Raw genomic sequence first — 27,379 nt, forward strand, 5'->3', positions numbered from 1 at the left:
GCTGGACTCTGAATGCATCAGTCACTGCGTTTTTTTTCTTCCTCTTGCGTGTTTGCGTCCTTGCCAACTTGTCTAACTTTATTCCTCACTCTGTTTATTTATCCAAGGTTGAGTGTCTTTTTTTTTCTCTCCATCTGAGAGCGATTTGCTGGCTGTTGACTCATTCTGAATGAAAGGACTGGAAAATGGTCAAAGTCTTTGGCAGTCTGAGTTTCACAAGTAGATGTTCAGTTTGTAATGTAGATACACAGCTACAAACAGGAAGGTAACAGGTATGAAATAGTCATGGGAAGGTTTCTACTTCATAGCGATTTATAATCACTCGGGTTGCATTGGTTGCAGGGCCATCGGAAGGGAATCGCCCCAATCGCTACAAAATGTGACACAAGTTGAGGACATCATCCGCGATTGGAATTTTACGCCCGTAGTGTATATCAGGTCTTTCAATCTATTTTGAACGATGAGAACATGCAATGGCCGAGCATGATCCATCCAGAAATTTGTAGTATCTACATCCCAGGATTTCAAAGACAAAGCCACAATCACTGCATTCTAAGTACATGAGGGGGTAAACATTATTTCATTCTGACTCAGTTCCAAAGAAATAAAAACAACAACTCAACATTTTCTCTTTCTAATGCAACTATACTTCCTCTTTCGGCTTCTCCCATCAGGGGTCGCCACAGCGAACAAGTCGCATGGTAAATTTGGCAATGTTTTACGCCGGATGCCCTTCCTGACGCAACCTTCTCAAACCGGGCTTGGAACCGGCACAGGGGTAGAGAAGGGAACAGGGAGCAGCCCGGAGTCGAACCCTTTTCTAATGCAACTATAACTTCACCTATTTTTGGATAGGATATGGAGCAGGTGGAAAATCTCTTCAAATCTATCTTTAAAAAAACGTTATTTAGTATATTGAGGGTATTAAAACAAACACACACAGAAAGAAATGGTGATATAGCATCTACTGTACATTCCCTTGTCTTGTCCGGACCATTAAATATCCACAAACTTATTTATATGGATGTGTATAAAAAACAGAATCTTAAAGATTATTTATCCTCCTGAGAACCAACCCATTCATTTCTGACCTCTATAGACACCATTTTATCTCCCCGGGAAACCAAACATCCCGTTATCCCATCCAAACACAAAGGGATATCATTGGAAAGACCAGGATGTTCTCATCAGGTCTTAGTAGAGAACTTTAATGAGTCAAAGGACACAATCTAAAAACAAATGTCCCCTACAGAAGACATAAATGAATGGGCTGGTTCTCAGGAGGCTACATCCCTATAAATATATCTATACACCCATAGAAAATAACAAATCACTAAAAAACATCAGGCTTGAAAAGCATAAATACCACTCAGATGTTTGTCGCTGTTATCGCGAACAGTCCCAACCCGAACCGGCCAACAGTAGGGATGCAATACGTCTAATGCGATGGCTGATCGCTTTGAAGAATAAACCGGCCTTAATGTTAATGGGAACTTTGTTTCTCTGAAATTCTTGTATGATTTAGTTCCTGCCCCACGTCCCCACCAAATATGTTCCCACTTAAGAGCTAATCCATGAATAGGATTATTGACTTGGTACAGTACTTTCCCTTTTTGCACACCCAAGAAGCTTAAGCCGACTGTTGAAGTCGTTGAACAAACACCTTAATCTCACCTTTAAAACCCCTTTTTTTCCCTCTGTTTGTTTGTACAGAAAGTTTCATGAGAATGCACAAATGTTCCTCACCATAATTATGAGAGTAGCGGGACCTATGAAGCTCCAAATGAAGTATGTGTCCAATCGAAGCCAGCACCTAGAGACAGAAAGATAAAAGAGTGAGAGGTGGGGGGGACAGAGATATCATGCATGGGAACCACTGAGAAGAAAAACGGGAAGGTAAAAAGAAAGGCACACAGGATTAAAAACAGGCTTCCCTCCCAGATGGATGTAAGCTATAGAAAATTTAGAGGAGAGACATAGATTTCACGGTCACACACACACAAACAGGAGAAAATGGAGGCAAAAAAGAAAGATATTATATGACATACTGTATATCAAATGTTTCATGACTGTAAAAAAAAAAGAAAGAAAGAAATTGGGGTGGATGAAAAAGGGAAAAAGATGGAGGAGTAGAAAGGTGTTACAGGTTGGACAAAAATGGAGGATCCGGACACCATTGGCATCCATCACACACAGAAGGAGAGGCAGCGAGGGGATGAGCACCTGTGATAAATAAACCTTTACGGTCCCCTTTAGGGCACAGATATATGGCGCGGCCACATCCTGTGGTTGCAAATATATGACATGACCGAGATCATTTGAATACTGAGTTATGGAGGCCGACCTCACAAGGCTATTTATGGAGTCTGGGACTGACTGCCATGCCAGAGGAGAGAGGAGGGACGCACAAAAAAACACGCCGGTACATCATTTATGCGCGCCGCCATGCATGAACGACGTGCATGAACACACAGAAAAACCCAGCGTTTCTCGACCTCGAGGTTAGCCTAGCGGTTAAAGAGATAGCGGCGTGTGCTAAAATGATCTTATCACGACACATCTACAGTTGACAGCACCACACAAAGAGGAAGACAAAAAAAAAAAGGGAGGGGGGGCGTCCCAAATCGCCCTCCAAGGAGGTCAAGCCCAACTGGTTTGCACAAAGAGATGCCAGACTGAAACTGCTGGAGCAAAAATCGCCCAGCTGATTCATGACTGAGCACTTTTGAATTATTAATCATTCAATTTTCAACACATTAGTGAGCCCTCCATTATAGGTCTCTTACTGTGTCACAGTATCCTCCATTACGGCTTCCTTTTGCTAAGTCACAGCCTTCTTCACTGTGGGACATGAATGAGGCTCGGTGCCACTGGCTAACATTATATTTGGGGGGGGGGGGGGCACGCTCTGCATGACAAGGTGACCCTGCAGGGACTGCAGAGGATATTTTTCAAAGTTTTGCCTTGTTGTGGTTTGTCAAAAATGCTAGCCAGTGTCCTCTTCCAATCTGAAGTGATAAATAAGTTATACAAGGTGCCGACACCACAAACAGTTCTTCCAGGTTAATGTTTCAATTAGAGCTTTTTGCTATTTTCTCAATAGAGATCACAGCAAAGTGGATCTGTCCTATCGTGCTCCGTTAGTCTATGGCCTAAAGTGTAATTACTCATCCATTCTAACTCATATTTTATTAACTGGCATGCGATTAGATAATGATCTAAGGGGCATGAGAACTGGTGTTGCTCGATAGTTAAATACAGTAATTTGATCTAAGTCTCTTCAAAGTCTTGCTTAAATAGTGGAAATGTCAAATTTCTGCACTTCAAAAGGTCCCCGAAGAACCAGAAAAGTCTAAGAATTTTTTCTTGACATTTTTTTGAAGCTCTTCATAAAGAAACTAACTTGCAATTACTAGGCTTTGAGTGCAGCATTGATGTTGTTACTTGTTGACTTTTCGTACAGATGTTGGAAATCAGGACAGAGTCCCGAGCCTTGCGTTTGCTCTGTATTCAAAATGCCTTTGAAGTGACTAAAGATCTCTTCAGTCATTGGCCAGGAATTACGAGGGCAGGGCAAAGCAATTTTGCTGACCCATTTTAAACGTCTGTATCAACGTCAGGTACAACACTTTTTACTCGCTACTTTGGTACGCTGAGACATGCTGCCTGGCAGTTACTGAGGAGACGGTAGCTAAGAGGGTACGCTGATAAGTCCAGTTGTTCCGCTCCAAGCACAGGGCCCATTAAGACTCAATCGGATGGAGACCACCACGGGGAACTGAGACCACTTTGAAAGATGGGTCCGAGAGCTGTTCCTGGTTCCAGGGCAGGATCTGCTTGGGTGTATTCAGACTGAAAATCTTTTCCAGATTATCGGGGAAAACAAACTCTAGTTGACTTTAAGCAAACCAAATGTGTCCAGTCTGAATACACCCTTAGGTGTTGCCAACGACATCTCTGGTGCTAATGGATTAAAGACCCACTCTACTGAAAACGATGTTTTTAACATGTTTTTATGGAGGACATTTATAAAGAAAATTAAGATTGAAGTTCCTTTTCTGAGTATTTTTTTATTCATGAGACAGTTTTATGCTTTTTTTATTGAAAGGTTACGACTTAAACTCAACTCTGCCCATCCTCGTTTTTCTCACAATCAACCTTTTACCAGCGGTTGGACAAATCAATGCATTCCACACACAGGGGCAGGCTTCATGACAGCTCACGTAAGTGCAAACAAACAGGTTTGTGTGCTAACAGGCGGCTCCATCACCTTCACTTTCCTCAATCTGCTCCCCCGTGCAGACCCTCTTTTAAATCCTTCCATATTCAGACGTTGTCGCTGCTGTGCTTATGTAGACGCTCTGCGGTGCACCCTCTCTTGCTTGTCCCTTTGCCTCCCTCCTCCTCTTCATCTTTCTAAGCTTCTCTCTCGTCTCAGCCTCTCTGTGTCGACTCTCGAGAAGTGCCAAAGCTTGTCGAGTCAACTGCAGCAGGCAAGGCCAAAACGAGAGCGGGCGTTCCAGCTCTCCCAATCCCACCCCTCCTTTCCTTCCACCCATCCGCCCTTCTTAGTATTACAGTATTCTTTGCCCCCATCTACTTACACTCGGTCGGTGCCGTAGCTCCGATAGTCCACCGCAGCCGAGACCGCCACAATGATGGCGGGCACTCCGTATCCTGCCAGGTAGAAATACTTAGTCCTGGAGTGCTCGCTTTCAAACACCTCCACCAGCATGATGTAAAGCTGCACCCCTTCCAAGAACATCCAGGTGAACGCTGCCAAGAAGAAGAAATGCAGCAGGGCCGCAAACACCGCGCAGACAATCTGGGGAAGAGACGGGGAGGATTAACACACACGGTCAGACCCAACACAAAAACTCTCCAGACTGTTTCACACTGCTGACAATTTAAGGAGAGACCGTGAGTATTAAACAAAATAAAAGTGTAGAAAATGAAACAAAAACTGAATAAGAAATAACTTTATGTTTTTATTACACACAATGAACAAGGATCTTAGTAAAATAATCCAAAAAGTTGTATCAATAAAAGAAAAAAAAATCTAAATGTACACAAGGTAAAGAATATCTAAAATCATGGCAATAAATGCAATATATAATTTAAACCTAATTTACTGCCCTCAGAAAGAGTCAGGGTGCCGATTTCACTCTGAGTACTTGCTTTTATTGTCGGTCCAAAAATGTTTATAGAATTATGGGTGAAAAAGTTTCTCCAGGAAACCTTTCGTCAACGATTTAAAGATGAGGCACATAAATACTGCATAAGGGTTTTAAATGATTGAATGGCTAAAACAGCCAAATGTTGTTTTGCTTGTTTTCTTGATTTGACAAAATTTTTTTATTAACATCTTGTGCGTGAAAAAAGGGGATTTTTTACTGTAAGGTATGAAAACTGGATAAGAAGAGCTTTTATTTTGAAATCCCCTTCATAATTTCTTGTCTTTCTACAGACTGTAAATGAGAAGTTGACAGAGTGAGTCTGATGTCATCCATAAAAAAGGAATTTTGTTTCCAAAGAAATGAATGAAATGTTCAAAATGTTTCAACGCCATTCAGTCGCCATCTTTTCGCAATATGTTGCAACCAGTGGCAAACAGTGATTGGTCAGAGTCGGTCTGAGTTCACGTTTCTTTGGCAACCACTCTCTCCAATCAGGAGTGAGCTTGTTAGATGTCCTTTCACTGAAAGCGGACTCGGGAGAATCTGGTAAAGAAACGTTTCAAACGCTGGAGGCAACCAGCGGGTACTTCCTGTTTGGAAGGCGACGGGGAAGGGGGTCCCTCAGTCCAATTCTTATATACTGACAATGCGTCCTGCTTTCATTTTGCTAAAATAATAAAAGGTTTAAAAGGATTGTGCTGGAAAGGATTTCCTTAAAGGATTTTCAGTACTTGAGTTCCTTCAAAAGTATTTTTTTTTTTATATCAAAAAGTATTTTTAACAATACATCCAAAGTTTGGACCTACTTGATCCGACCTTTTGTCTACATATTTATAGAAACTGAAAGAAACAGCATTGAACTGCTGATGGTTTCAGAAATGGCCCGTTCAAATAAAAGACGGGGGGTAAAAATGTGGTCTTTAAGAAAAAAAAGCCACTGCATAAAACGGAGACTGAATAAACACACCGCTGTGATGAAGGAGTTTGCTGAGAGACAATTACCTAATGTCTGAGAGACAAGGAGTTTAGAGGGCGAGGAGAGTCACTCATTTCCATTTCTAATGAACACCCAGTAAAGCTTTCCCAACTAATGTGCAATCACACACACACACATACACACAAAGGTATAGAAAAAAAAAGTGTCCCCTTATGCAAAAGTCATTACGTTTTCCTTCTGGAATAACTGCCCCCGGGCTGGGAGCTAAGCGATGCTGAAGATGTTAATGGAGGTCAAAAATAGTTGCCTGTAATTAACGGCAGAACAGCAAAAAAAAAAAAAAAAAGACAAATAAATACAAAGCAGAAACGCCGATCTGTCTCTCGCAAACACACACAGAGAAATGTGTCATTGTAGAGGCACACTTTTCATCAGATCATCCGGCGTCTTTGTTTGCCGAGAGATTGTTTTCTCTCTAAACGCTCGGCGGGACACAAAGGCCTGTGGCGGTTCTTGTGTAGCACTGGGGAGATAAGGGCACAGCCTTTGGCGCTTCCTCCCAACAGGACACACAACTCGTAATGATTTAAACAGATCAGTCACACGCGGGAGCACACTTTCAACACTGTGAATTACACTATGAACACATCAGCTGCTTTTGTTTGGTTGACCCTAAACATCACCTCAACCGTTGACTGTATATGAGAACTGGACTGAGTGACCCCTCCCCCCATTGTGTTTCAAGAAGCCAAAACCCCCTAGTTTTCCGTACAGAAACAAACAGCTATTACTCTGTCATTGTTTTTGTCAGAATAACCATTTTGCTACCTATTTTTTTATATTCACGCCAAAAATTTCACAATATTTTTTCCTTTGGCTGATGATATTCGTCTTTGCGTATTTGCCTGAGACCAAGCACTAAAACGTATGGAAGTTCCTCTTTGCTGACCGTAATAGGTGCCATGTTGTTCACCTTTCGGCTTATCACATCAAGGTTCGCCACAGCAAATCCGCTTTCACTGATCGCACAGGTGGTTAGGCAGGGATTTTTTATGCCGGATGCCCTTCCTGACACAACTTTATATTTTCAAGGCATTTTCCGGCGCGGCGGGGGGGCTGCTCTCCTGGTTGGGCTGGGGCAGCGCTCTCTTTCCCCCCATGCCTCCCTGCTCTCTGGCTCTGGGGGCCTCGCGGCAGTCCTGCTGGCCCTGGCCTGGGTGGCGGTCTTGGTCGCCCGGGGGGCAGTTGTTCCCTGCCTGCTCCCGTGTGGCTTTGGGGGGGTTCCGGCTGCCGCTGCTGCTGCGGCGGGGGTCTTGGTGTGGGGGTGGCTGGGCACTCTCCTTCCTTCTTTACACATTCCTCCATCCATTTTAGAAGAACATAAACACTCACCTGAGCACAGGTGTTAGCTCACCTTTGCACCAATAGTTTGCATGATTGAATGAATGAAAGATTTCACACTAGTTGGTTTTAAGGCATAAGTATGCATGTGTGAACACTATCTGTTTTGTGTACATGTTGACATGTGGACATTTTGCAGCTAGCAGGTGTGTTGAAAACATTTGAGTGTGTGTGTGGACAGGCCCCGCCCTTTTTGTACTACATTTGAACCTTACCGTGAGTGATTAACAACCAGTAAACTTGTTGCTTTATGCTGCTTCATTGTCTTAAGGCCCGTTCACACCGTGACGAATTTCTTTCGCCGACGTTTAACGCCTCGTGACTAAACAAAGGGCACCAATGTGAGTGTGCACACCGACGCGAAAAAACGCCACGCGTCAAAGCGTCAAAGAAAAAAACGCCTCGGGTTCGTTTTTTTTTTTCGACGCGTCGCGTCGAAATCTATTCGACCAATGAGAATGCCGCTTATGCACACGTGTCTGGAGCTTCTGAAGTTACAGTAAAACACAACTTGGGGGCGCTCAAACACAAAACTGCCTTGCTGAGCACACATACCAACGAAGAAGATAGACGTCAAGTAGCGCCTACACTGCCGCGAAGAAATAATGACGGACATTCTAAAATATCCCCGAACGAAGCACCAGTTGGAGCTACTGGTGCTTGAAATATTCATGTTTTCTTTGTTTGATTCTGACTAGCGCGTAAATACTTGCTCTCTTCTTCTGAGTGAAAAGCGACTTTAAGAAGCGTAAAGTTGCGCAGCGCCACCTTGTGTACAGGAGTATTTCTGTTTACATTAAGCGCCATCTAATGTCAGGGAATGAAATTGCATGTTCGCTCGGCTCATCGTCAGCGAAAATCGCCTGGGTGTGAACACAAAATACGTGGCGAAAAACGCTGGCGAATAACGCCTGGCGAATATTCGTCCCGGTGTATACGGGCCTTTATCCCCCCTCCCCTCCTATTATCACCATCCTAACCCGCCCCCCCTCTCTCTAACATCCCTCTCTCTTCTTCCCTTCTTTCCTTTTCCTTTAGAAGAACATAAACACTCACCTGAGCACAGGTGTTAGCTCACCTTTGCACTAATAGTTTGCATGATTGAATGAATGAAAGATTTCACACTAGTTGGTTTAAAGGCATAAGTATGCGTTCGTGAACACTATCTGTTTTGTGTGCATGTTGACATGTGGACATTTCTGCGGCTAGCAGGTGTGTTGATAATATTTGAGTGTGTGTGAACAGGCCCCGCCCTTTTTGTACTACATTTGAACCGTACCGTAACGATAAACAACCAGTAAACCTGCCTGCTCTATGCTGCTTCATGGTCTTACCCCCCTTCCCCTCCTATTATCACCCTCCTACCCCCCCCTCTCTCTAACGTCCCTCTCTCTTGTTCCCCTCTTTCCTTTTCCGTCCGGTCCAACACCAAAGATTTTCAAACATGATTGAAATTAATAAAGTTTGGCCTCAATTACAAAAGGGGTTTATTCAGACATACCTTTGGTTTGTCTGAAGATGAATAACCCCTCTTGTTAGAATAAAATATGTCCAACACAAGAGGCCCTCAGCTCTCATCTGTTTGCCTAGCTGTTGGACAGGACAAGTTAAAAAAAAAAAAAAAAAAAAAAGGCACAAGCAGACCCAGATAGACAGCAGCGCTAAGGATCTTGCCTAAGTCCTGATGACACAGACTGGATTTTTTTCTCTTTTGTTTCATTGGGCCCCTGGGAAAAACCAACTATTGACTTCATCTCGTCGGAGGCAAAAATAAGCCATTTTCTATATGTGACGACAGACTCACTCGGTTCAGTTCTCATGTACAGTCAACAACACCACTTCATTTTTGTGGGAAGGGAGGGTCAGAGTGGAGACCAGATCTTTGACATGCAGTGAAGTACTTACCCAATCAACGTGAATCAGCTGATTCCGTTGCAAAGAAAAGCAGCTTTGGCTGGAATTAGCTTATCCACTTTGATTGCGCAAACGGTCAAAAAGTTGCAGCTGTAAAGCGTTGCATATCATTGCAGGGATGCTTTTCACCAGAATCCACTGGAATTCTTGCATCAACTTTTCAAGAGTTATGGTAGTCAAAAAAACGTGAAATTTTGATCATGCGTGATATATACGTAATTCAGGAGTGTTTCTTGCGTTCGTCATTTGTCGATGTCTGTCTTGGGTTTCCAATGAGTCTGTGTATGATTTTGGTTTTGAGCTGTTCAAAATTTTGGGTCGGTTGAGAATTATGCACTTGGTGCGTATTTCACGTAGTGTTTATGCAATTATTATCTAAGTCTTACGCAGTTGCGCGTAATTTGTGATGCACACGAAAATTTGTGGCTATCCACGACTGTTCCACGTTTGTCTAATGGATTTTAACAGCATGTACCACCGATGTATAACTTTCAGATCGCGTATACGGCGCACATATCACGTTAAAATGAAGTAATTGACGTAAAAATCACTAATAAACTACATAAAAACAGTACAATAATCACACATGGTTCACATTACTCGTACTTCTTTGGTGGTTTTAACGTGGTTCATTCGTGATATATCTGTGAAAATTTCACGCAACTTTTCTGCCTTTTTCCACATATATTCACGTATGACTCATTTTCATCCGTAGAATGTGCTTAGTGCCTGTGTGATACAGCCTTAAAAAGATAATACAAGAATGTGGATAATAGAGCTAATAAGAACTGCTGTACTTTACAGTCCATTACTTTTTTTTCCTGAATTCCTGCTCTTCACCCACAGAAATGAGTAGGGTGTTGAATTCTGAATCATAAAAAATGATTAAACTGTGACTAAATACCAACATGTGTTGTTTGTTCCCTGCCTGACCTTGCTTGATTGGAAGGTTTCAAGATCCTATATTTTCGTACAAGAAAAAAAGCAGGTATATAAATTATGAGGAGAAAAAAAAATCCTTGACAATTATTGCAATACCATATGGTGTGCTTTTACTGGCAACATTTACATTAAAAGCATTTTTTTTCAGGCTTTGCTTTGTCTCAGCAGCACTAAAGCTGCAACTGCTTGCACAGCATAAACCTTTAAGAACACCACTTTGCTGCAATCAATATTTAAGAAAAAAATGTTTTATAAGTATGCTTTCTTTCCAACACAAAGGGCTCATTTTTCTCTGCAGCTCCCAAAATGTTTTTCTACTCTAGCAGTGACACCTTCACACTGAGGCCTCAGATTAAGTACAGTAGGAGTGCAGGATGAATTCCCAGATGCAGGTCATGCAAGGCTTCATTTTTACAGTTATTTATCTTCAACACAATCAACAGACTCCTTTGGTCAAACAGATATACTGCAGAACTTATCTCAAGGGCAAATATGGCCAGTGAAGACTGACATCATCAGATAAAACTCATAAACCTCTAAGAATTACTGCTGCAGGTCTGCCTGGAAAAGCTTTGCATTGTAAATATAGTTCCCTTTTGGGGATGGATTCAAATGGGACAAATTAAAGTTTTAGACACTTAAATGTATTAGGTTGCCTTTTGCATTCACAAAGTGCAACAATTCAATCCAACAGTCAGTGATGTGGCTCCAATTTGCAGTGCAATTACTGTGAGGCTGTGTTCTGTTTGGTTGGTTCATGAATGTGTTGAGTAAAGGAGATGTCAAGAATTCACTTCTTTAAAGTCCGACATAAAAACAGTAACAATCCCTAAATCTAGTCTTCTTACCGGTTGATCTGCCTTGTTGATCCCAACCAGAAACAAGGACTCTGCGATGAACAGGCTGATGCAGAGGTTCTTGTGAATGGTGTTGCGGTCACTCTGAAGCCCTCGGAAGAAGCAAAAGGTGAAGATGCAAATCAGCAGGCACACCAGGGACAGCAGGATGCCCACCCACGTGATGACGTCCAGGAGCACGTCGTGCATGCTGTCCGTTTTCTGTAAGAAGAGCGAGAACGAAGTAGAGCGTTTAAAAAAAAAAAACACCCACTTACTTGCTTGCACACGGGTGTTCCATGTGACTTTTTTTTGCAGGAATCGCACATGAATCAAAACCTTGAAAAATGAAACCCACTGACAGACCCCCCTTGCCTCTCTACTCTCGCCATCCCTGACTGATGTGAGCCTCGCTGTGTGTCGCTGAACGTTCAGGGCCGCGGCGTTACGCTGCATTGCACAGGTGTGCAGGCTCTATCCATCAGTGTCCTGCAGGCTGGCAGGCAGAGCAATGTTCAACATAACATTGCTGTGATGGATCTACTGTTCAAAACCTCACACAGCGTGCACAGAGGGCAGCCAAACTCCCCAGCTCTGACCATGACCTCTTTGGATGTAACACACATCCTCTGGCTCAGATGGAGAGAATAGATGTCACGCGGCTGATTCGTGACAAAAGAGGGAGACAAACCCCGCTAAGCCTGAGCCCACAACCTAAACAAATAGCACTTTTACCATTCCAACGTAGGCACAGCATAGCACGGCCACGTAAAGGCATACCTTCACTTCCACATGAGCCATGAGGACCGCAAAGCTGGTCAGGTGGGTGCAGGAGCAGGTGGTGTGTGTGCGATTGGTGGCCAGCAACCGGCAGTCCTGCGTCGACCAGAATCCCGTCATGGTGCGCTTGGAGTAGCTCCAGAAAGAGCAGTTGGGATTGAAATTCTTTTCCGAATGCTGAGGGAGGGTGGGAAGGAAACAAGAGACACGGCGATCAGGATGCACCCCAGACAAAACGGACCAATCTGACAGACAGAAAAGCAGGAGGGCCAGAGGAGCTTGATGGCAGAGAATAGACACTTGGCCACGAGAAACGAAGTAGGCAGAAAGCACGGCGTGGCTGAGGAGCCAAAACAAGTGAGAAAAGTGGTGGGAGGAATTGGTGGGAAACAGAAAAAAAAAAAAAAAAGGACGGGAGCAAGTGCACACACAAAACAACACAACAAACAGACGCAACAGAATGCAAAAGTTCAGCAACAAATAAACATAGCGGCCATGGCAGGAGGTGACAGCGCGGTGTGCGTGGCTGTTGTGTGCGGTTCTGGAGTGCAGAAGCGGCTTGTGTTGTGTAAACTGACGACATCGTCTTTGTTCGGTTTGCAAAGTAACTCCCAAAAAGACCAAGTGAGGATTCTGTCGCTGCCAACAAGCTGGGTCACCAACTGGATTCACATTTGCTTGTTGGATGAGAAACATTTAAAAGTTACTCTCGAGCTGTCCATCCCGATTGAAACAATAAGAGGCAAGATGGAGTTCACTGGAAATGCCAGAACTCTGCGCAAGGTCACTTGCCACTACCATGATTCTTAGTCTTAAAATACGAAGTTCTAACATTTCCCTGTCAGAGCTGGGACTACCAACATGTTATGGCAAAGAAAACAATAAAAAATTAAATAAAATCTGAGCTGTCAGGAAGCCAAACGGCAGTAAAGACTTTTTATCGTTTCAGTCCTAAGTTAAGTAAAATGTCAAGTGAATGGAACTCTGGGTAATCGGTGTGATAATTTTTTTTTTGTCTTTCCCAGATAAGAGATGGCCAAAGTCAAAGAGCTGTAGCAGTGTCTTTGATCAAGGCCGAGTCAAAAAGTGAGAGCAGTTCAAAGATTTGCTGTTGGGATAATTTCACCAATCGAAGACAGAAAGAGACGTGTCAAAAAAAAAAAGATAGAAAATGGGAGCGATCCAAACTGTGAGATGTGTCTTTTAGGCACCTATGGAACGCTGGCCTCATTTTTTTATTTATTTAACATCACAAAGGTCATGACCTCATCATCTCCTGCCTTCCATCTAATTTATTTTAGTGTGCAGAAAAAGAAGAAGCTGTTATTGTTAAAACGCACAACAGGGGCACGGCCAGGCTAAAGTTATAGCCAGGGAGTATCAAGAGTATAAGGATATAAATAAGCACAGAAGTGTTTACTTTTCTTTAAATCCCTTTAAATAAACAAGTTATTTTCTACACTATAAGCAACACTTAAAGGTCTTAATTTTATTTCGAAAACCACCAGTGCTTTTAATGACGTAGTAGGGCTGTTGATCATGGCGATCTAATTTTATTCACGAATCAAGATCAATAATTCACAGATCAAACTACGATTCTTATTTTTATATTGTTATTGAATGGTTACCGTGGTACGCTTAGGGGTTGTCTTTTTACTGGATGTATGAAAATCAAAATAATATGTATTGAAGAACAGATCAGAATCAACAAAATATAACAGATGGAAAGAAGTAAATGGTATTTGTCACTTTCAAAAAAGGTTTTTCTGTCAACTGCATTGTTAACTTTAGCAGTAAAAAAAACTGAAATCCCTGAACATATGAGTATTCAGATACAGCCCTATAAGTGAAGCATCTTTACAAAAAACAAATGTCTGTCCTTGCATAGTGACGGACAGACTATTCAATGTACATTGAAGTTTAACATTAAAAGACAGTCTATCAAGACAATTAGTTAAGGTGTAGATATTTAATCCAAGATCGTGTTGCCCCCCATCAATCCATACGTTATAGATCTACACTCTCATTTACTACAGGTTTTTTCTAGGCAAAAAGTACTTGAGAAACATTATTTGTGCTCGTCTTAATGACATAAAGTTAAGATTTTTAGCTTTCAACAAAAGCTTTCAACAAAAAAAAAAAACCCTACAGATTAAGTCAAACCTCAAATTTAGTATTGTACTCTGTTTTTATTAGTGCTGTTTTAGAGGGGAGGCAGTGCTTTCACTGCTGGCTCTTGTTATTTAATTCTCAACCACAGCGGCTGTTGATGTGTTGCTGAGATCCGGCGGGGTGGCTCAATTTGCTTTTTTCTCCTATTTAAAACATTAATGTACACTTGAGTCATTTTTATGTGGAGCCTATTAAGAATTCATCCTGATCAAATCATCCCTATTGATTAAACTAAAACTCTGCACAAGTCGGCGCGCATGATCAGAGACGGCGTGAAGACTTTTGATGGTAAATCACTCCTTTTCAGCCATCTTTGGCACAGAAGGGAGCGTTTGCAGGCACTGCTGGTGCTGCCAATGCAGCGTTGTTGTGGAGGACCCAGATGCAGGGATTGGATGGAGGGAGGCAGATGGATGAGGGGCAAAAATAATTTATGAAACTCAAAACAAAAGGCCTGCCAAGCAGGTGATCCACAGAACAAAACATGGACATGGAACAAAGGGAAACCAAGGAAGCTATGTGGGGCAGTGGTTAACAAGAGAGCACAGGTGTAAGACCATTGATGGTAAAGCAGAACAGGAAGGAAATGAAATGAATTACCATGAAAAAACAGATCAACAGACAAAAATAAATAAATAAAAAGGACTAGAGTACAACACTGCAGCTGCTTATTTCATCTCATCTAGAAAATGTCAGTGGTGTAGTTTATCAATGTTTGAATATGAAATACAGTTTATAAACCAATTTGGGGAATATTGTCATTTTCTTTTAATAAGATCATAGGCTTCACCCAGAGGATGTAGAGTGCAAAAAACAAAAAAAGTCTGAGGTGGGTTGGGTCATGTTAATTTGCTCCGCCCCCTCTATAATGTGTGAAAATTTGGCCATTACCAAATGTGAGTTTTGCTGAGTCCAACCACCTGCCAATCAAAAAAAGAAAACAATCCCTAATTATTTTTTAAATATGGGCTCTAATGAATTAGATTTAAGTGTAAAATTTCTTTTTGTTGAGAACTAATGTATGTTCCCCACAATAAGGCACACTTAAAAACCTTAGCTAAAAGAAAATTATTATAATCTATTCGACATTATATATGGATTAATGCTGGTTATTCTTAATTATATTAAATCTATTTTGAGAGGTACAGTACCTCAGGTACTTCAATATGTCAGTCTGTTGTTTTCACAAGGTTGAGTGGTATCGCGGCTAACATGTAGCGGTGTCCTATCATGCTTTTTTAGAATATTACCTACAATGTTGGATGTTATTGTGAATACAGCAATACGGCTAACGTGTACCGATATTGGACAGTAGTTTTTTTATCTGTTACCCAAAAGGTTGGTAGTTAGCATAGTGAAAGTAGTGTTTTTATAGTGGTATCAGTCTGTATTAAACATGTTGCAAACAAGGTTGGGAAATATAGGTAATGTAAATGCGTTAATGTGGCTTCCACGCTTCCAACATAGCTAACATGTGTCAAGGTAATGCGCCTTTTAGTGTCTTTTATAGGAGCTACGTTTGAAAATAGACCATTGTGGAAGATACGGTGCTTACAGTTACATAATATTTAAAAAGAAACAGCTGAAAAAATAAAGAAAATCATATAAAATAAAAATTGATACCAGTCTATAGAAGATTTTGGTGTCAAGTTGGACCTTTTAACGTTGGAGTTGTCATGGTTTGGGTTTCTTTGTATTGGTTTTTGCTTTCCATTTTGAGTTTGTCATGTTTCAGTTCTGTTTCCTGTCTTATTTTGGAAGGTTTCCTGTTTTGTCATGCTTTTGAGTTTTACTTCCCTGGTCTCAATCTCTTCTGGTCATGTTCACCTGTGTCTTGTCAGTCCTGTCTGTATTTAAGTCTTGTCTCTGCCTTCCTCTTGTTCTGGTCCATTACCGTCTCTTCTCTGACTGTCTTCTGCCATGTTTTCATGTTTTACCCACAGTAAGTTTAGTTTTGATTCCCTAGTCTGCAGCACTTTTTGTTAGTTAAATAAACCCCTTGCCCTGGAACCGTGTGCCTCCCGTCTCTGCATTTGGGTCCTTCACGCTCCCCAGCCCAGCCCAACCTGACAGGGGTCAATTGGAAATTGCTACATTTTGAAGCCAGCCTCCAGTGTTCAGTTGAGGAGTGCAGCATTTAATATTTTGAGCTTGCCTCAAATTTCAAAATAAAATTTGCGGTGAAAAAAACAAAAAACAAAGAAAAGTAGTTTCGTCAAATACTATTTAGAATAAAAAAAATAAGATCAAGACAAAGGAATTAATATTTTTGACTATAAAAAAATAGTGGACTGTGACAGAATGCAACCCTAGTGGAGAATAAAGACAACTGAAAGAAAACAATAAGGTAGGAATAGACGGCACAGCAGTTGTCCAGGGATTAGATGTAGATTATAAACATCTTGAGCTCAGTGTTTCCAAAGAGTCTTTTTTTTTTTTGCTCCTCTGTTGCTGCAATAACAAAAACCAGGAAAAAGTGGACTAAGTTTCTTCTTTTGTGAAAACATTTTACACCCCCTCTACATCCTGTGATGAAATCCTTCCTACCACAACTTGAATGCACTCTGGAGCCAAATATGTGTGTAAATGAAATGTTTGTAAACTGCAGATGGTAAATGGACTGTGCTTATATGGGGCCCTCTCTTGTTTATTCGACCGCTAAAAGGTCTTTTACACTGCAAGCTACATTCACGCTGCACTTCTTTTTTTAGTCAAGTACAAAGTGCATTTGTCACATTCACACGTTCACAATAGATGCATCAGGGTCAACGTGGGGTTAAGTGTCTTGCTCAAGGACACATCAACATGGGAACTGTAAAGGGGACTTTGTGAGGAGAGGAACAACACGCATGGACATAAAACATACAAAGACGGGTGAAGGGCTAGAATTTTTAGCACTAGAAAATTTAAATGTGAATAAAATGCTTCAAGGTTATGGAAAAAAGTGTGAGAGAATAAAGATTTTTTCTTGAAATATCCTCTTAGAGGAAAACCCCCCCACAAAACTAAGAGCTGGACTCTTAAAGCCTTAGTCACATGCACTCGTTGGGTGGTTCACCCGCATGGGTACTGCAAGGGTTTTAGGGCTGTCTGGGTCAGTGAATGGTAAATGGTGTACATTTATACAGCGCTTTACATTCACAGTCCAGAGCACACACATTACTGGTGGTTCCACTGCGCCAACCTATAACCACCAGGAGCAATTTGAGGTTCAGTGTCATTGCCCCACGACACTTGAACACACGAACGGGCACGGCAGGAACCAAACCTGCAATGTTCAGATCAGAGGTCGACCGCTCCACCTCTGCACCACGCCTGCATCTTAAAGGGAGCGCAGGTGTGTCTTAAAGTTCCCTTAAAACTTATACGGCCACCTTAGGGGACATCAATAAAAATGGAAAAAGTGGACTAAGTTTCTTCATTCTAAAAATGGAAAGTACCATTGTGGTACGTGTGATAAACATGTATGCTGTTGTACGGTCCCCTTACCCCAAACTCTTGTCTTTGGGTGTCAGACCTCGAGGGCCGGTCTCCAACATTATTTTCCGACCAACCTGCTATCGAAGCTCCTAATTGGCTAAACACTCGGCAGCAGATAAGGCAGGATTTGTGGAAAAACAGAAGGAGGCCAACCTTTGAGGCCTGGAATTTGTTAACCCTGCATCTAGTCATTAGTGTTTAGTGCAAATATTGCACGATCTGTGTGTACATTGTACCTAGGATGAACATAGAGTCTCAAACTACGCTTTGATTGCCTTAATTCCTTATTTCTAACAGTCAGGCTGCCTGCAAGGAGGCCACAAGAAGCCTCTGCTTTCACCAGGCATGTGCGCATGCGCGCTTAGCATATTATGTTTATACTGGACAAGCATGGAGGGGATTCTTCTTCTTTTGTATTTTCACTGTTAACAAGCGCATATCCACCACCTACAGTTGGAAGAGGCATAGTGCAAAAAGTGGTCTAAATCTTACTATTCCACTATATAAAATACTTAGTGTCATATAATTCTGGTCAAGCACAGACCACAATTACTAACTTCTCTCCTCCATGAACAACTTAGGGTTGGCACTTCCGTGAATTAAAAGGCGCGTCATCCAAACGTCACAACCAAATTCGATTCCCTGATTGGTCAGAGTTAAACTGGTTATCTTTCAATGCACGTTTAATGGATGTTTTGTATGTAGAGCTCTAAAACGGTCGTAGAAACTTCTGTAGCGACACGTGAATTCGAGAGTTTTTGAAGGCGGAAGCTCAAAACGCGTATATACAGACATTTGCATAGACTTTCCATTAAAAGAGGCCACTTGAACGCACGTTGCCAGGGGCGGTGTGAACTGCTTTGATATTTCGTGTCGGGCACCTGTACAGATTTGCCCATATTTCCCCCGCAGACAGCCCGTTTCTACCCCTAAGGGCATTTGTGACTGAGGCCTTACTTAAAGCTCTGTCTCGTTACATGTGTCTGACCTACCTGTAGGTGTTTGACAGTGAAGACCACCGGCTCAGACAGGTAAACCTTATTGCTCTCCTTGTTGATGGAAGCTGTGATGACCGGTGAGTTGACGATGACCGAGTAATTCGGATAGACTGCTTCACCGCCCAGTCGGACGCTGGCATTCTCTGTGGGCAGGTATGAGCCCAAGTTTCTGTACAGCACAAACGCCATCCTGATCTCACCTGTAGAGAGATATATGGGATTGTTGCTCTCAATAATGGCTGGCATAAACCATTATGACAGAAATAAATGGTGGATGGGAAGTTTTCGAAAAAAGGGCTTGCACAGCAGTTCCATGCATGGCTGTGGATCCTGCAGTGAGCGAAAGGAAAAGCAAAAAGGTGCGAGTTTTGTCCTCTACCATTTTTGCCGTGTTGCTTCAGAGTGCTGGCTGACAGCTGGATGGAGTTTCCGTGTTGCTCGGACTGAGGGAACGTCAGGTCGGCGAGGTTTCCGTCCGTGCTCAGCCTGGCCACCTCCAGCTCTGCAACACACGTGCATGCAAGTGTCAGGTCTTAATGCAACACATTCCATCAGATCTGCTTTTTTATTCCACCCTGTTTTTTTTCCTACTAAGTGCTGGGCGGCAGTTGTTTCCGAGCTTCAATAAGAGGGAAAAAAAAAGACAACTTTTGAAACTAAAAAAGCTAATGATGTCTCCAAGCAACTATTTTAACACGATGAGGTGGATTATCTTGCCTCTTTCCTGAATTGTAGGAACCACAGTTCACAATCCAAGTTTGTTAGCACATTCCTGATTACAGCTGCTTAATGTGTGAGATAAAGTTTCTAATTAAGGACTAATTATACCTTTGGTATACCACTATCTTGTGCCTCTGAATGATTCACTGATTTAGGCTGCTGCTTTCATGTTGAAGCAGCTCGACAATCACATGAACAAGTCAGTCGCATCTGCAACAAAAGCGAGAGTGCGTGCAGAGGGGAGAACAAAAAAACTAAAAATCGGTTGAGGTGGAAAGGAGAGGAAGTTGAAGAGGTCAAGGGAGGAGAAGGAAGAGATTGAAAATGGAGGGCTGTCAGAGAGCAGAATGGATGAGAGGAGAAACTGAGCAGATGCGTTGAGAAGAGAGAGGGCTGGAGTGGAGACAGATGGAAATGAGACTATGGTCTTTCACTGAGTTTAATATATGGGGGCCCAAAAGCGGGAAACTGCTGCCGAGAAGCGGAGAGGCCGCAGAGGCGAGACGTAAACACAGACAGTGATGCACACCAACTGGAGGAAAGAAAGAAAGACAGAAAGAAAAACTCTGGTCAAGTGTTCAGAACAGCAAAGCTAAACATTCAAGGGAGGTGTACCATTGAGAACTGGACCGAGTGAGTGTGATGTCACCCATAGAAAAGGACTTACTTCCAGCGCTAATGAAATAAAGTAAAATCAGTCGCCAATTTTCTGTGATAAAGACGCCACCAGGTTGAAGTCAGACATTAAACGTAAGCAGTGATTGGTCCAAGTCGCCCTGAGACATAATTTCTTTAGCGACCACTTTTGCCAATCAAGAGTGAGCTAGTTGGAAGTCCACACCTCTACCACTTGAAAGCCTTGGTACTGCTATCACAAAGGATACAAAATCTGTCAGTCAAACATCTTGAACATTTGACGTGGGGAGCATCCATTGATTGTATATGAGACCTGGACCGAGTGAGAGCAACATCACCCATAGATGTAACGTCATCCGTAAAAACTGTGATTGGTCCGATTCGGTCAGAATCAACGTTTCTATATCAACTACGTTTGCCACTCAGGAGTGAGCTTGTTGGAATTCCACAACCCCACCACTTGAAAGCAGTCTACACACAATCTATCTATCAGACGTTTCAAACATTTGAAGTGGGGGCCAGCCATTGACTGTATATGAGAACTGGATCGAGAATCCAAAGAAAATGGATTACTTCCGTCTCCAACAAAGCAAAATAAATTCAGTCGCCATTTTGTATGCAATATGGACCCTGCCATGTTGAAACCAGAAATGTTATTAGGCAATGATTGGTCCAAGTGGTTGTTTTTATGTCTAGAAAATGACTTGCTCCCAGCTCCAACAAAATGTAGTTATCATTTTATTCCGGGATACAGATGCCACCATGTTGGAGCCAGGTGTCGTCAGTGAGCAGTGATTGGTTGGAATCTGTCGGAGTCATTGTTACTCTGGCCTCCACTTTTGCCAATCAGGAGTGAGCTTAATGGAAGCCCACACCTCCAACACTTGAATGTGGTCAGCACAAAATCTGTCAAACTAATGCTTCAAATGTTCCATGGAACACAACATACTTTTATTAAGGCTTCCAATTGGTCATCCTATAACTTGATTGGCCAATACTACAAAAAGAGTATAATGAATATAAATTAGGATTAGCAAGAACACGTAGCAATGACTGAGTAATAGCTGTTCATTTCTCAATAGAAGTCTATGGGATTTTGGCCTTTGGAGCCAACGGGTACTTCCTGTTTGGAACGCAAAGGGGGAGGGGCCACTCAGCTCATTTCTCACATACAGTCAATAAGTTGCAGACCCAATCCTGAAGATCTGGGTGGTATCAAGACACACTGAGGCTAATCTTGTTAAAACATGTTAGTGACGATTCTCCTCCTAGACAGACACTCGTTCATTACTGTCACCACACAAGCGCACTGTTAACCGCCGTCTTATCCTTTCTCAATCACTGTTTTGCTTCTAATAATAACACTTTTTCGTCATCCGCATTGTACTCTGCCTCATTGTCTCACGCACACATTCTAACGCAATAATAGCATCTCTCCATCGCTAATAATTAATCCTTGTCACTCATCGAAAGACTCGCCGGAGGGGAAAAAGAGGGTGTTTAAAAGGAAAAAAAAAACAGTGGAGAATTAGAAAGAAGAAAAAAAGAAAGATATATACATCTGGGGAGAAATAAAAAGAGATGGTGTAGGGATGAATACGAGCGAGACATAATCGCGGTGGATCACTGGATTTAGCTGGGAGGGAAGATTAACGGCACAAAAAGAAGAAGACAAATTTAGGGGGGAAAATAAAATAAAAACTTGCTATTTTAAGTTCCCCTTAGAGATGTTGGAGCCTCCGTCTCCATTTATGTAACCATATTTATGTATTTCATGCAGGAAAAATAAAAAAAAAACATAAAAAGGAGGAGATTGAAGCCAGATATTACGTAAGTTGTGTAGGATGTCAGCTGTTTCAGTTTAGGTTTCATCCAGAAAAATATGATGAAGATATTTGGGACAGGATTTTTTTTCCTTCTCTGTAGTTTTTCTTCTCTCTGACGGGGAAAACTACAGTAATGTAATCGTCACGCCGTGTGACCTAAGCAGCAGTCATTTCTCTGCTTACTGATGTGAAAGTGAGGAAAAGAAAACCCCTCAGAGCACCATTTGACATTCTGCTGCCACCATCAGCCATCCAGCATGCACTCAGCCAGCTTTTTTTCCTTATCTTCCTGTCTCTTCTCTCCCCCTTTGCGACTCCTCGTCTGTCATAGAAGCGGCACACAACCACGCTTACGTAAAGTGGGGAACATATGAGACTAATTTTTTTAGATTTCATATCAAACGGAGAACACTGCAGGATGACTAAGCGGAACGTACGTGCATCCAGTTTTCTGGTAGGGCAGGGTGAAAAATGACTCAAAGACATTTCAGCAGTTTAGGCGGCAAAATTTCAAATTTTTTTTTTTTTTTTCTAAATCGCAGTTAAAGGACCTTCCAGTGACCTCCATCCAGCTTCTTTGCATATTAACGTTAAATAATAACAGGCAAACCCATAAAAAGATCTCCCTCTTCCTTTTGTATGACTATACTTTAAGCAGGTAAAAGGCCACTGTAATTATACAAAGCTTTAATTCCACACAAAGGGAGCCATTATCTCCAACACAAAACACTTAATGTGAACCAATTGAAACAGTTCATTTAAAAACCTTTTTTTTCCCTTTGTTACTCAATAAACTCATCTTGAAATATCATTCATATTCCTGCTGATTAGATAGATTGGCAAACCATAAACATGTACCAGAATTAGGGAAAATATGCTGTAGATGTGGATCATATGAGCAGAAACAGGAGCTAAAAATCGTCCATTGCAGCTTCTCATCGCCTCATCATCGCAATGAGGAGGTGCTGGGATGATGAAAATGTGGGAAAACAGGATTTTTTATCTTTTAGCATGGAGCATGTAAATGACTATAGGAGCTAGGAATTATAAGCATTCTAAAACACGTTCTGGTAAAGTCTGGTAAAGTCTTTTAGGCTTTGCCACACCATTTAATGAAAACGTCTTAGTGCAGTTGCGTTCAAAATTCAAAATAGAGGCACAGTAAAACAGATTAAAATAAAATAAAATAAAACAAATCACTGAAGTTGAGGATTAGAAGTCTTTTTTTCTGAAGATCTATTTAAAGATAATTATTTTTTATTTTGAAGCTCAATTTTTTAATTATTAGATTTATAATTGATTATTTACTTGTGTCAGCATGTATGACAAGTGCTACATTAATAAAGGTTAATTTTATTTGAAGGAAAGTATGGCAAGAATATTGTATAGCATATATATATATATATATATATATATATATATATATATATATATATATATATATATATATATATATATATATATATATATATATATATATATGAAGGGCATTGGTAGAGAAGGGCATTGGTAGAGACTCCAGAGGAGCCAAACACCAACTCCTGGTCGACAGAACAGCCGCCCAAGACTGCAAGTCACGACACACCAACCTGTGCACAGCCTGGATTGATTACAAGAAGGCCTATGACTCAATGCCACACACATGGATCACTGAATGCTTGGAGCTGTACAACATCAACAGGACTCTAAGAGCCTTCATAGGAAACTCAATGAAGCCGTGGAAAACCACCCTTGAAGCCAATGGGAAACCACTTGCACAAGTGTCCATCAAATGTGGGATATACCAAGGCGATGCTCTGTCCCCACTGCTGTTCTGCATAGGTCTGAACCTCCTCAGCCAAATAATCAACAAGACTGGCTATGGATACCGACTCAGAAATGGGGCCAACATCAGTCACCTCCTCTACATGGATGACATCAAGCTATATGCTAAGAGCGAGCGTGACATTAACTCCCTGATCCACACCACCAGGATCTACAGTACTGACATTGGGATGTCATTCGGGCTCGAGAAATGCAGCCGGATGGTGACAAAGAGAGGCAAGGTAGTCCACACAGGAGGGGTCTCACTCCCAGAAGGAACAATAACAGACATCGAGGACAGTTACAAGTACCTTGGAATTCCCCAGGCAAATGGCAACCTGGAGCAGGCAACAAGGAAAGCTGCAACAACTAAATACCTCCAACGAGTAAGGCAAGTCCTGAGAAGCCAGCTCAATGGCAAAAATAAGACCTGGGCAATAAACAGCTACGCACTGCCAGTTATCAGATACCCTGCAGGAATAATAAGATGGCCAAAGGAAGAGATACAGACCACGGATGTTAAAACACGAAAGCTCCTCACCATGCATGGAGGGTTCCATCCCAAATCCAGCACACTGAGACTGTATGCTAGCCGCAAGGAAGGAGGCCGAGGACTAGTGAGTGTAGAAGCCACTATCCAGGATGAAACATCCAAGATGCATGAGTACATCAAGCTCAAGGCCCCAAATGACAGTGTGCTCAGTGAATGTCTCAGGCAATGGAGAGCAGAGGACACAGTGCTGGAGGACAGATCCTCATGGGAGGACAAACCCCTGCATGGGATGTACCACCGGACCATAACTGAAGTGGCTGATATCAAGAAGTCCTACCAATGGCTAAAAAAGGGCTGGCCTACAGGACAGTACTGAAGCGCTCATCCTGGCAGCTCAGGAACAAGCCCTGAGCACCAGAGCGATAAAGGCTCAGATCTACCACACCAGACAAGACCCAAGGTGTAGGCTGTGCAAAGAGGCCCCTGAAACAATCCAGCACATAACTGCAGGGTGTAAGATGCTGGCAGGTAAAGCATACATGGAGCGCCACAATCAAGTGGCTGGAATAATATACAGGAACATGTGTGCAGAATATGAACTGGAAACCCCAAGGTCAAAATGGGAAACACCTCCGAAGGTGGTAGAGAATGAAAGGGCAAAGATCCTGTGGGACTTCCAGATCCAGACTGATAGGATGGTAATGGCAAACCAACCAGACATTGTAGTGGTGGATAAAGAACAGAGGAAAGCCGTTGTGGTGGATGTGGCAGTGCCAAGCGATGGAAACATCAGGAAGAAGGAACATGAGAAACTGGAGAAATACCAGGGACTCAGAGAAGAACTGGAGAAAGCCTGGAAAGTGAAGGTGACAGTGGTGCCTGTGGTAATTGGAGCACTCGGGGCAGTAACCCCTAAGCTGGAGGAGTGGCTACAACAGATACCTGGAAAGACATCAGACCTCTCAGTCCAGAAAAGCACAGTGCTAGGAACAGCTAAGATACTGCGCAGGACCCTCAAGCTCCCAGGCCTCTGGTAGAGGACCCGAGCTTGGAGGAGAAACCACCCGCGGAGGGTGAGAGGGGCGTTTTTTTTTTTTATATATAAATACATACATATTTCATTTAACTATAATTTAGGACTAAATTATTTGGACTGATTGTGCATTGACATAACCCACTGGTTTGTATCATCTCAATTTACAAACCACTTTTTCGGCTCTGTGGTTTAACAGTTTTTGGCCAAATATGACATATATGGCAAAACAAAAACATGCATGCATATAACATGTCTTTATTTGAGCCACTATTGTTTTTAAATAATTAAATAAAATAAAAAAACTACATAATGAAGTTCCTCCAATGACCGCTGGAAGCTGGTTTCAAAAGAGAAATATTTTAAAAGTCCAACTTTACACTCGAAATAAATCCTTTACAGGCTGGTATCAAAAACTTTGCTTTAACTTCTATTAATGGCAGCTCTGGGGGGTGATTTTCTTCTTCCCAATCTGTCATTTTGATGTTAATTGTTTATTGGCAGGTGGGTGGACCCATGAGTGTAGTCCACAAAACTGTCATCTCTGTTGTTCCCACTCAATCATCTATTTTTGGAGCATTTCCGAGATAAATAAACTCCAGTCAACATGTCTGTCCCACTTCAGGCTTGATTTTTACCACTCAGAACTTGACGTGAGAGATGTTCATTCCTGTCTAAACATGTCAATGACTAAATCCAACCACAGAGAACAGAAAAGGGTTTTAGAACTAAGCTGTAGGCACAAAAGCTGAACTCTTTAGTACTATAGTAAAAAGGGACTTACTTTCTTGCAGAACTAACCCAGTGGTCACCTGCTGAATGTTACCTTTGAATTGCAACCAGCTTTGAACAGGAAGGAAGAGTATTGCCATTACTGTATGTATATTGGAAAAACAGGATGGAGTTTATACATACTTAAGCCAACAGGTTGGCTTTCTCAAGTAATGTTTGCATTAATCCTTTAACAACGGAGCTTTGGCTTCATTGTTGACATTCTTTTAACTCTTCACCTGTTTACACAATTATCATATTTCCAGCAGATTCGGAAGCGGAGAAAACAAAAACAGCCTTGTGCCGAAATACAACATGGTAAAGTGATATATTGTTACACAATTAACGTGAATCTGCAGACTCTGTTATAGAGAATAGTGGCTTTGCACCGTTACGGAACACTTTACATTAGTAATTTACTAATTACTGTTGTATATCAGGGCAAAGTCGTTATGAAAAATCCCTTTTCTCTGTGTTTGAATCAGCTGACTCATGTTGATGGCGTAAATGGTCAAAGAGTTATGGTAGGTCAAAAAGGTTGTGATCAGTGGTGTCAGCAACATCTCCGGTTTTAAAGAGTTAAGCAGGTTCCTTAAATCTATGTTAACACCGGGCGTTAGACGAGGGAGGGGCTTCCTCTTTTCCTTTTCAACTGTTTACTAACTCATGTCCCCCACCTTCAGCTGGAAGATGCTTGGTGTGTAATGTGGAAGTGGTGCAAATTTCACAATTTGGTAAGATAAACCAGCTACACTGTGAGTTTAGTGAGTTTCACCATCTGCTCCAGTTGCTGCGTAATGATGTTGGTTGCTTCCAGCGGTACTTCCATCTCTTACGTATGGCGAGTCTCTACCATTGGTCACTACCAAATCCGAGGCTCTGGTTGGTCAAAAAAATCTACCAATGGTTGAACTTGCAATGCAAAGTTAATGGCCGGAAATGGTCATAAAAACTTGCGTAACTTAGAACCCGGAATAATGTTTTTTTGTTTGTTTGACTTTTTACTTGTCCTGTCCAACAGCTGGGCAAGCAGATGAGAGCTGAAGGCCTCTTGTGTTGGACATATTTTACTTTAACAACAGGGGTTTTGAATCTTCTGACAAACCAGAGTTATGTCTGATTAAACCCCTTTTGTAATCGAGGCCAAACTTTATTCATTTTAATCATATTTGAAAATCTTTTGTGTTGGACCGGACAGAAAAGGAAAGAAGGGAAGAAGTGAGAGGTATGTTAGACAGAGGGGGGTACAGGAGGGTGATTATAGAAGGGGGGGGGGGGGGGGGGTAAAACCATGAAGCAGCATAAAGCAACAAGTTGCTGGATGGTTATAATCATTACAGTGAGGTTCAGATGTAATACAAGTCTATAAGGGCGGGGCCTGTCCACAGACACACCCAAATGTTATAAACCCCATTTATGTATTCTTCAAACATTGAGAAAAACAATCTTCATAAATACTA

General features: G+C 41.9%; 1 protein-coding gene across 16 annotated transcripts in view; it reads right to left on the reverse strand.

Annotated features, from left to right (window-relative positions):
* LOC101166443 (adhesion G protein-coupled receptor L3.1) overlaps positions 1-27,379 on the reverse strand; it is a 175,612-nt gene that overhangs the window by 23,190 nt on the left and 125,043 nt on the right. For all 16 annotated transcript variants that reach the window (XM_078945363.1, XM_078945359.1, XM_078945354.1 and 13 more), the window contains 6 exons: positions 19,017-19,139; positions 18,632-18,837; positions 11,988-12,164; positions 11,220-11,429; positions 4,605-4,825; positions 1,747-1,813 (listed from right to left, as the gene is read on the reverse strand). In XM_078945363.1, coding sequence (XP_078801489.1) covers positions 1,747-1,813; positions 4,605-4,825; positions 11,220-11,429; positions 11,988-12,164; positions 18,632-18,837; positions 19,017-19,139 — 1,004 coding nt within the window. The remainder of the gene's footprint in view (positions 1-1,746; positions 1,814-4,604; positions 4,826-11,219; positions 11,430-11,987; positions 12,165-18,631; positions 18,838-19,016; positions 19,140-27,379) is intronic.

The sequence above is a fragment of the Oryzias latipes genome, chromosome 1, assembly GCF_053564925.1.
Source record: "Oryzias latipes strain Hd-rR chromosome 1, Olatipes_Hd-rR_3.1".
Lineage (NCBI taxonomy): Eukaryota > Metazoa > Chordata > Actinopteri > Beloniformes > Adrianichthyidae > Oryzias > Oryzias latipes.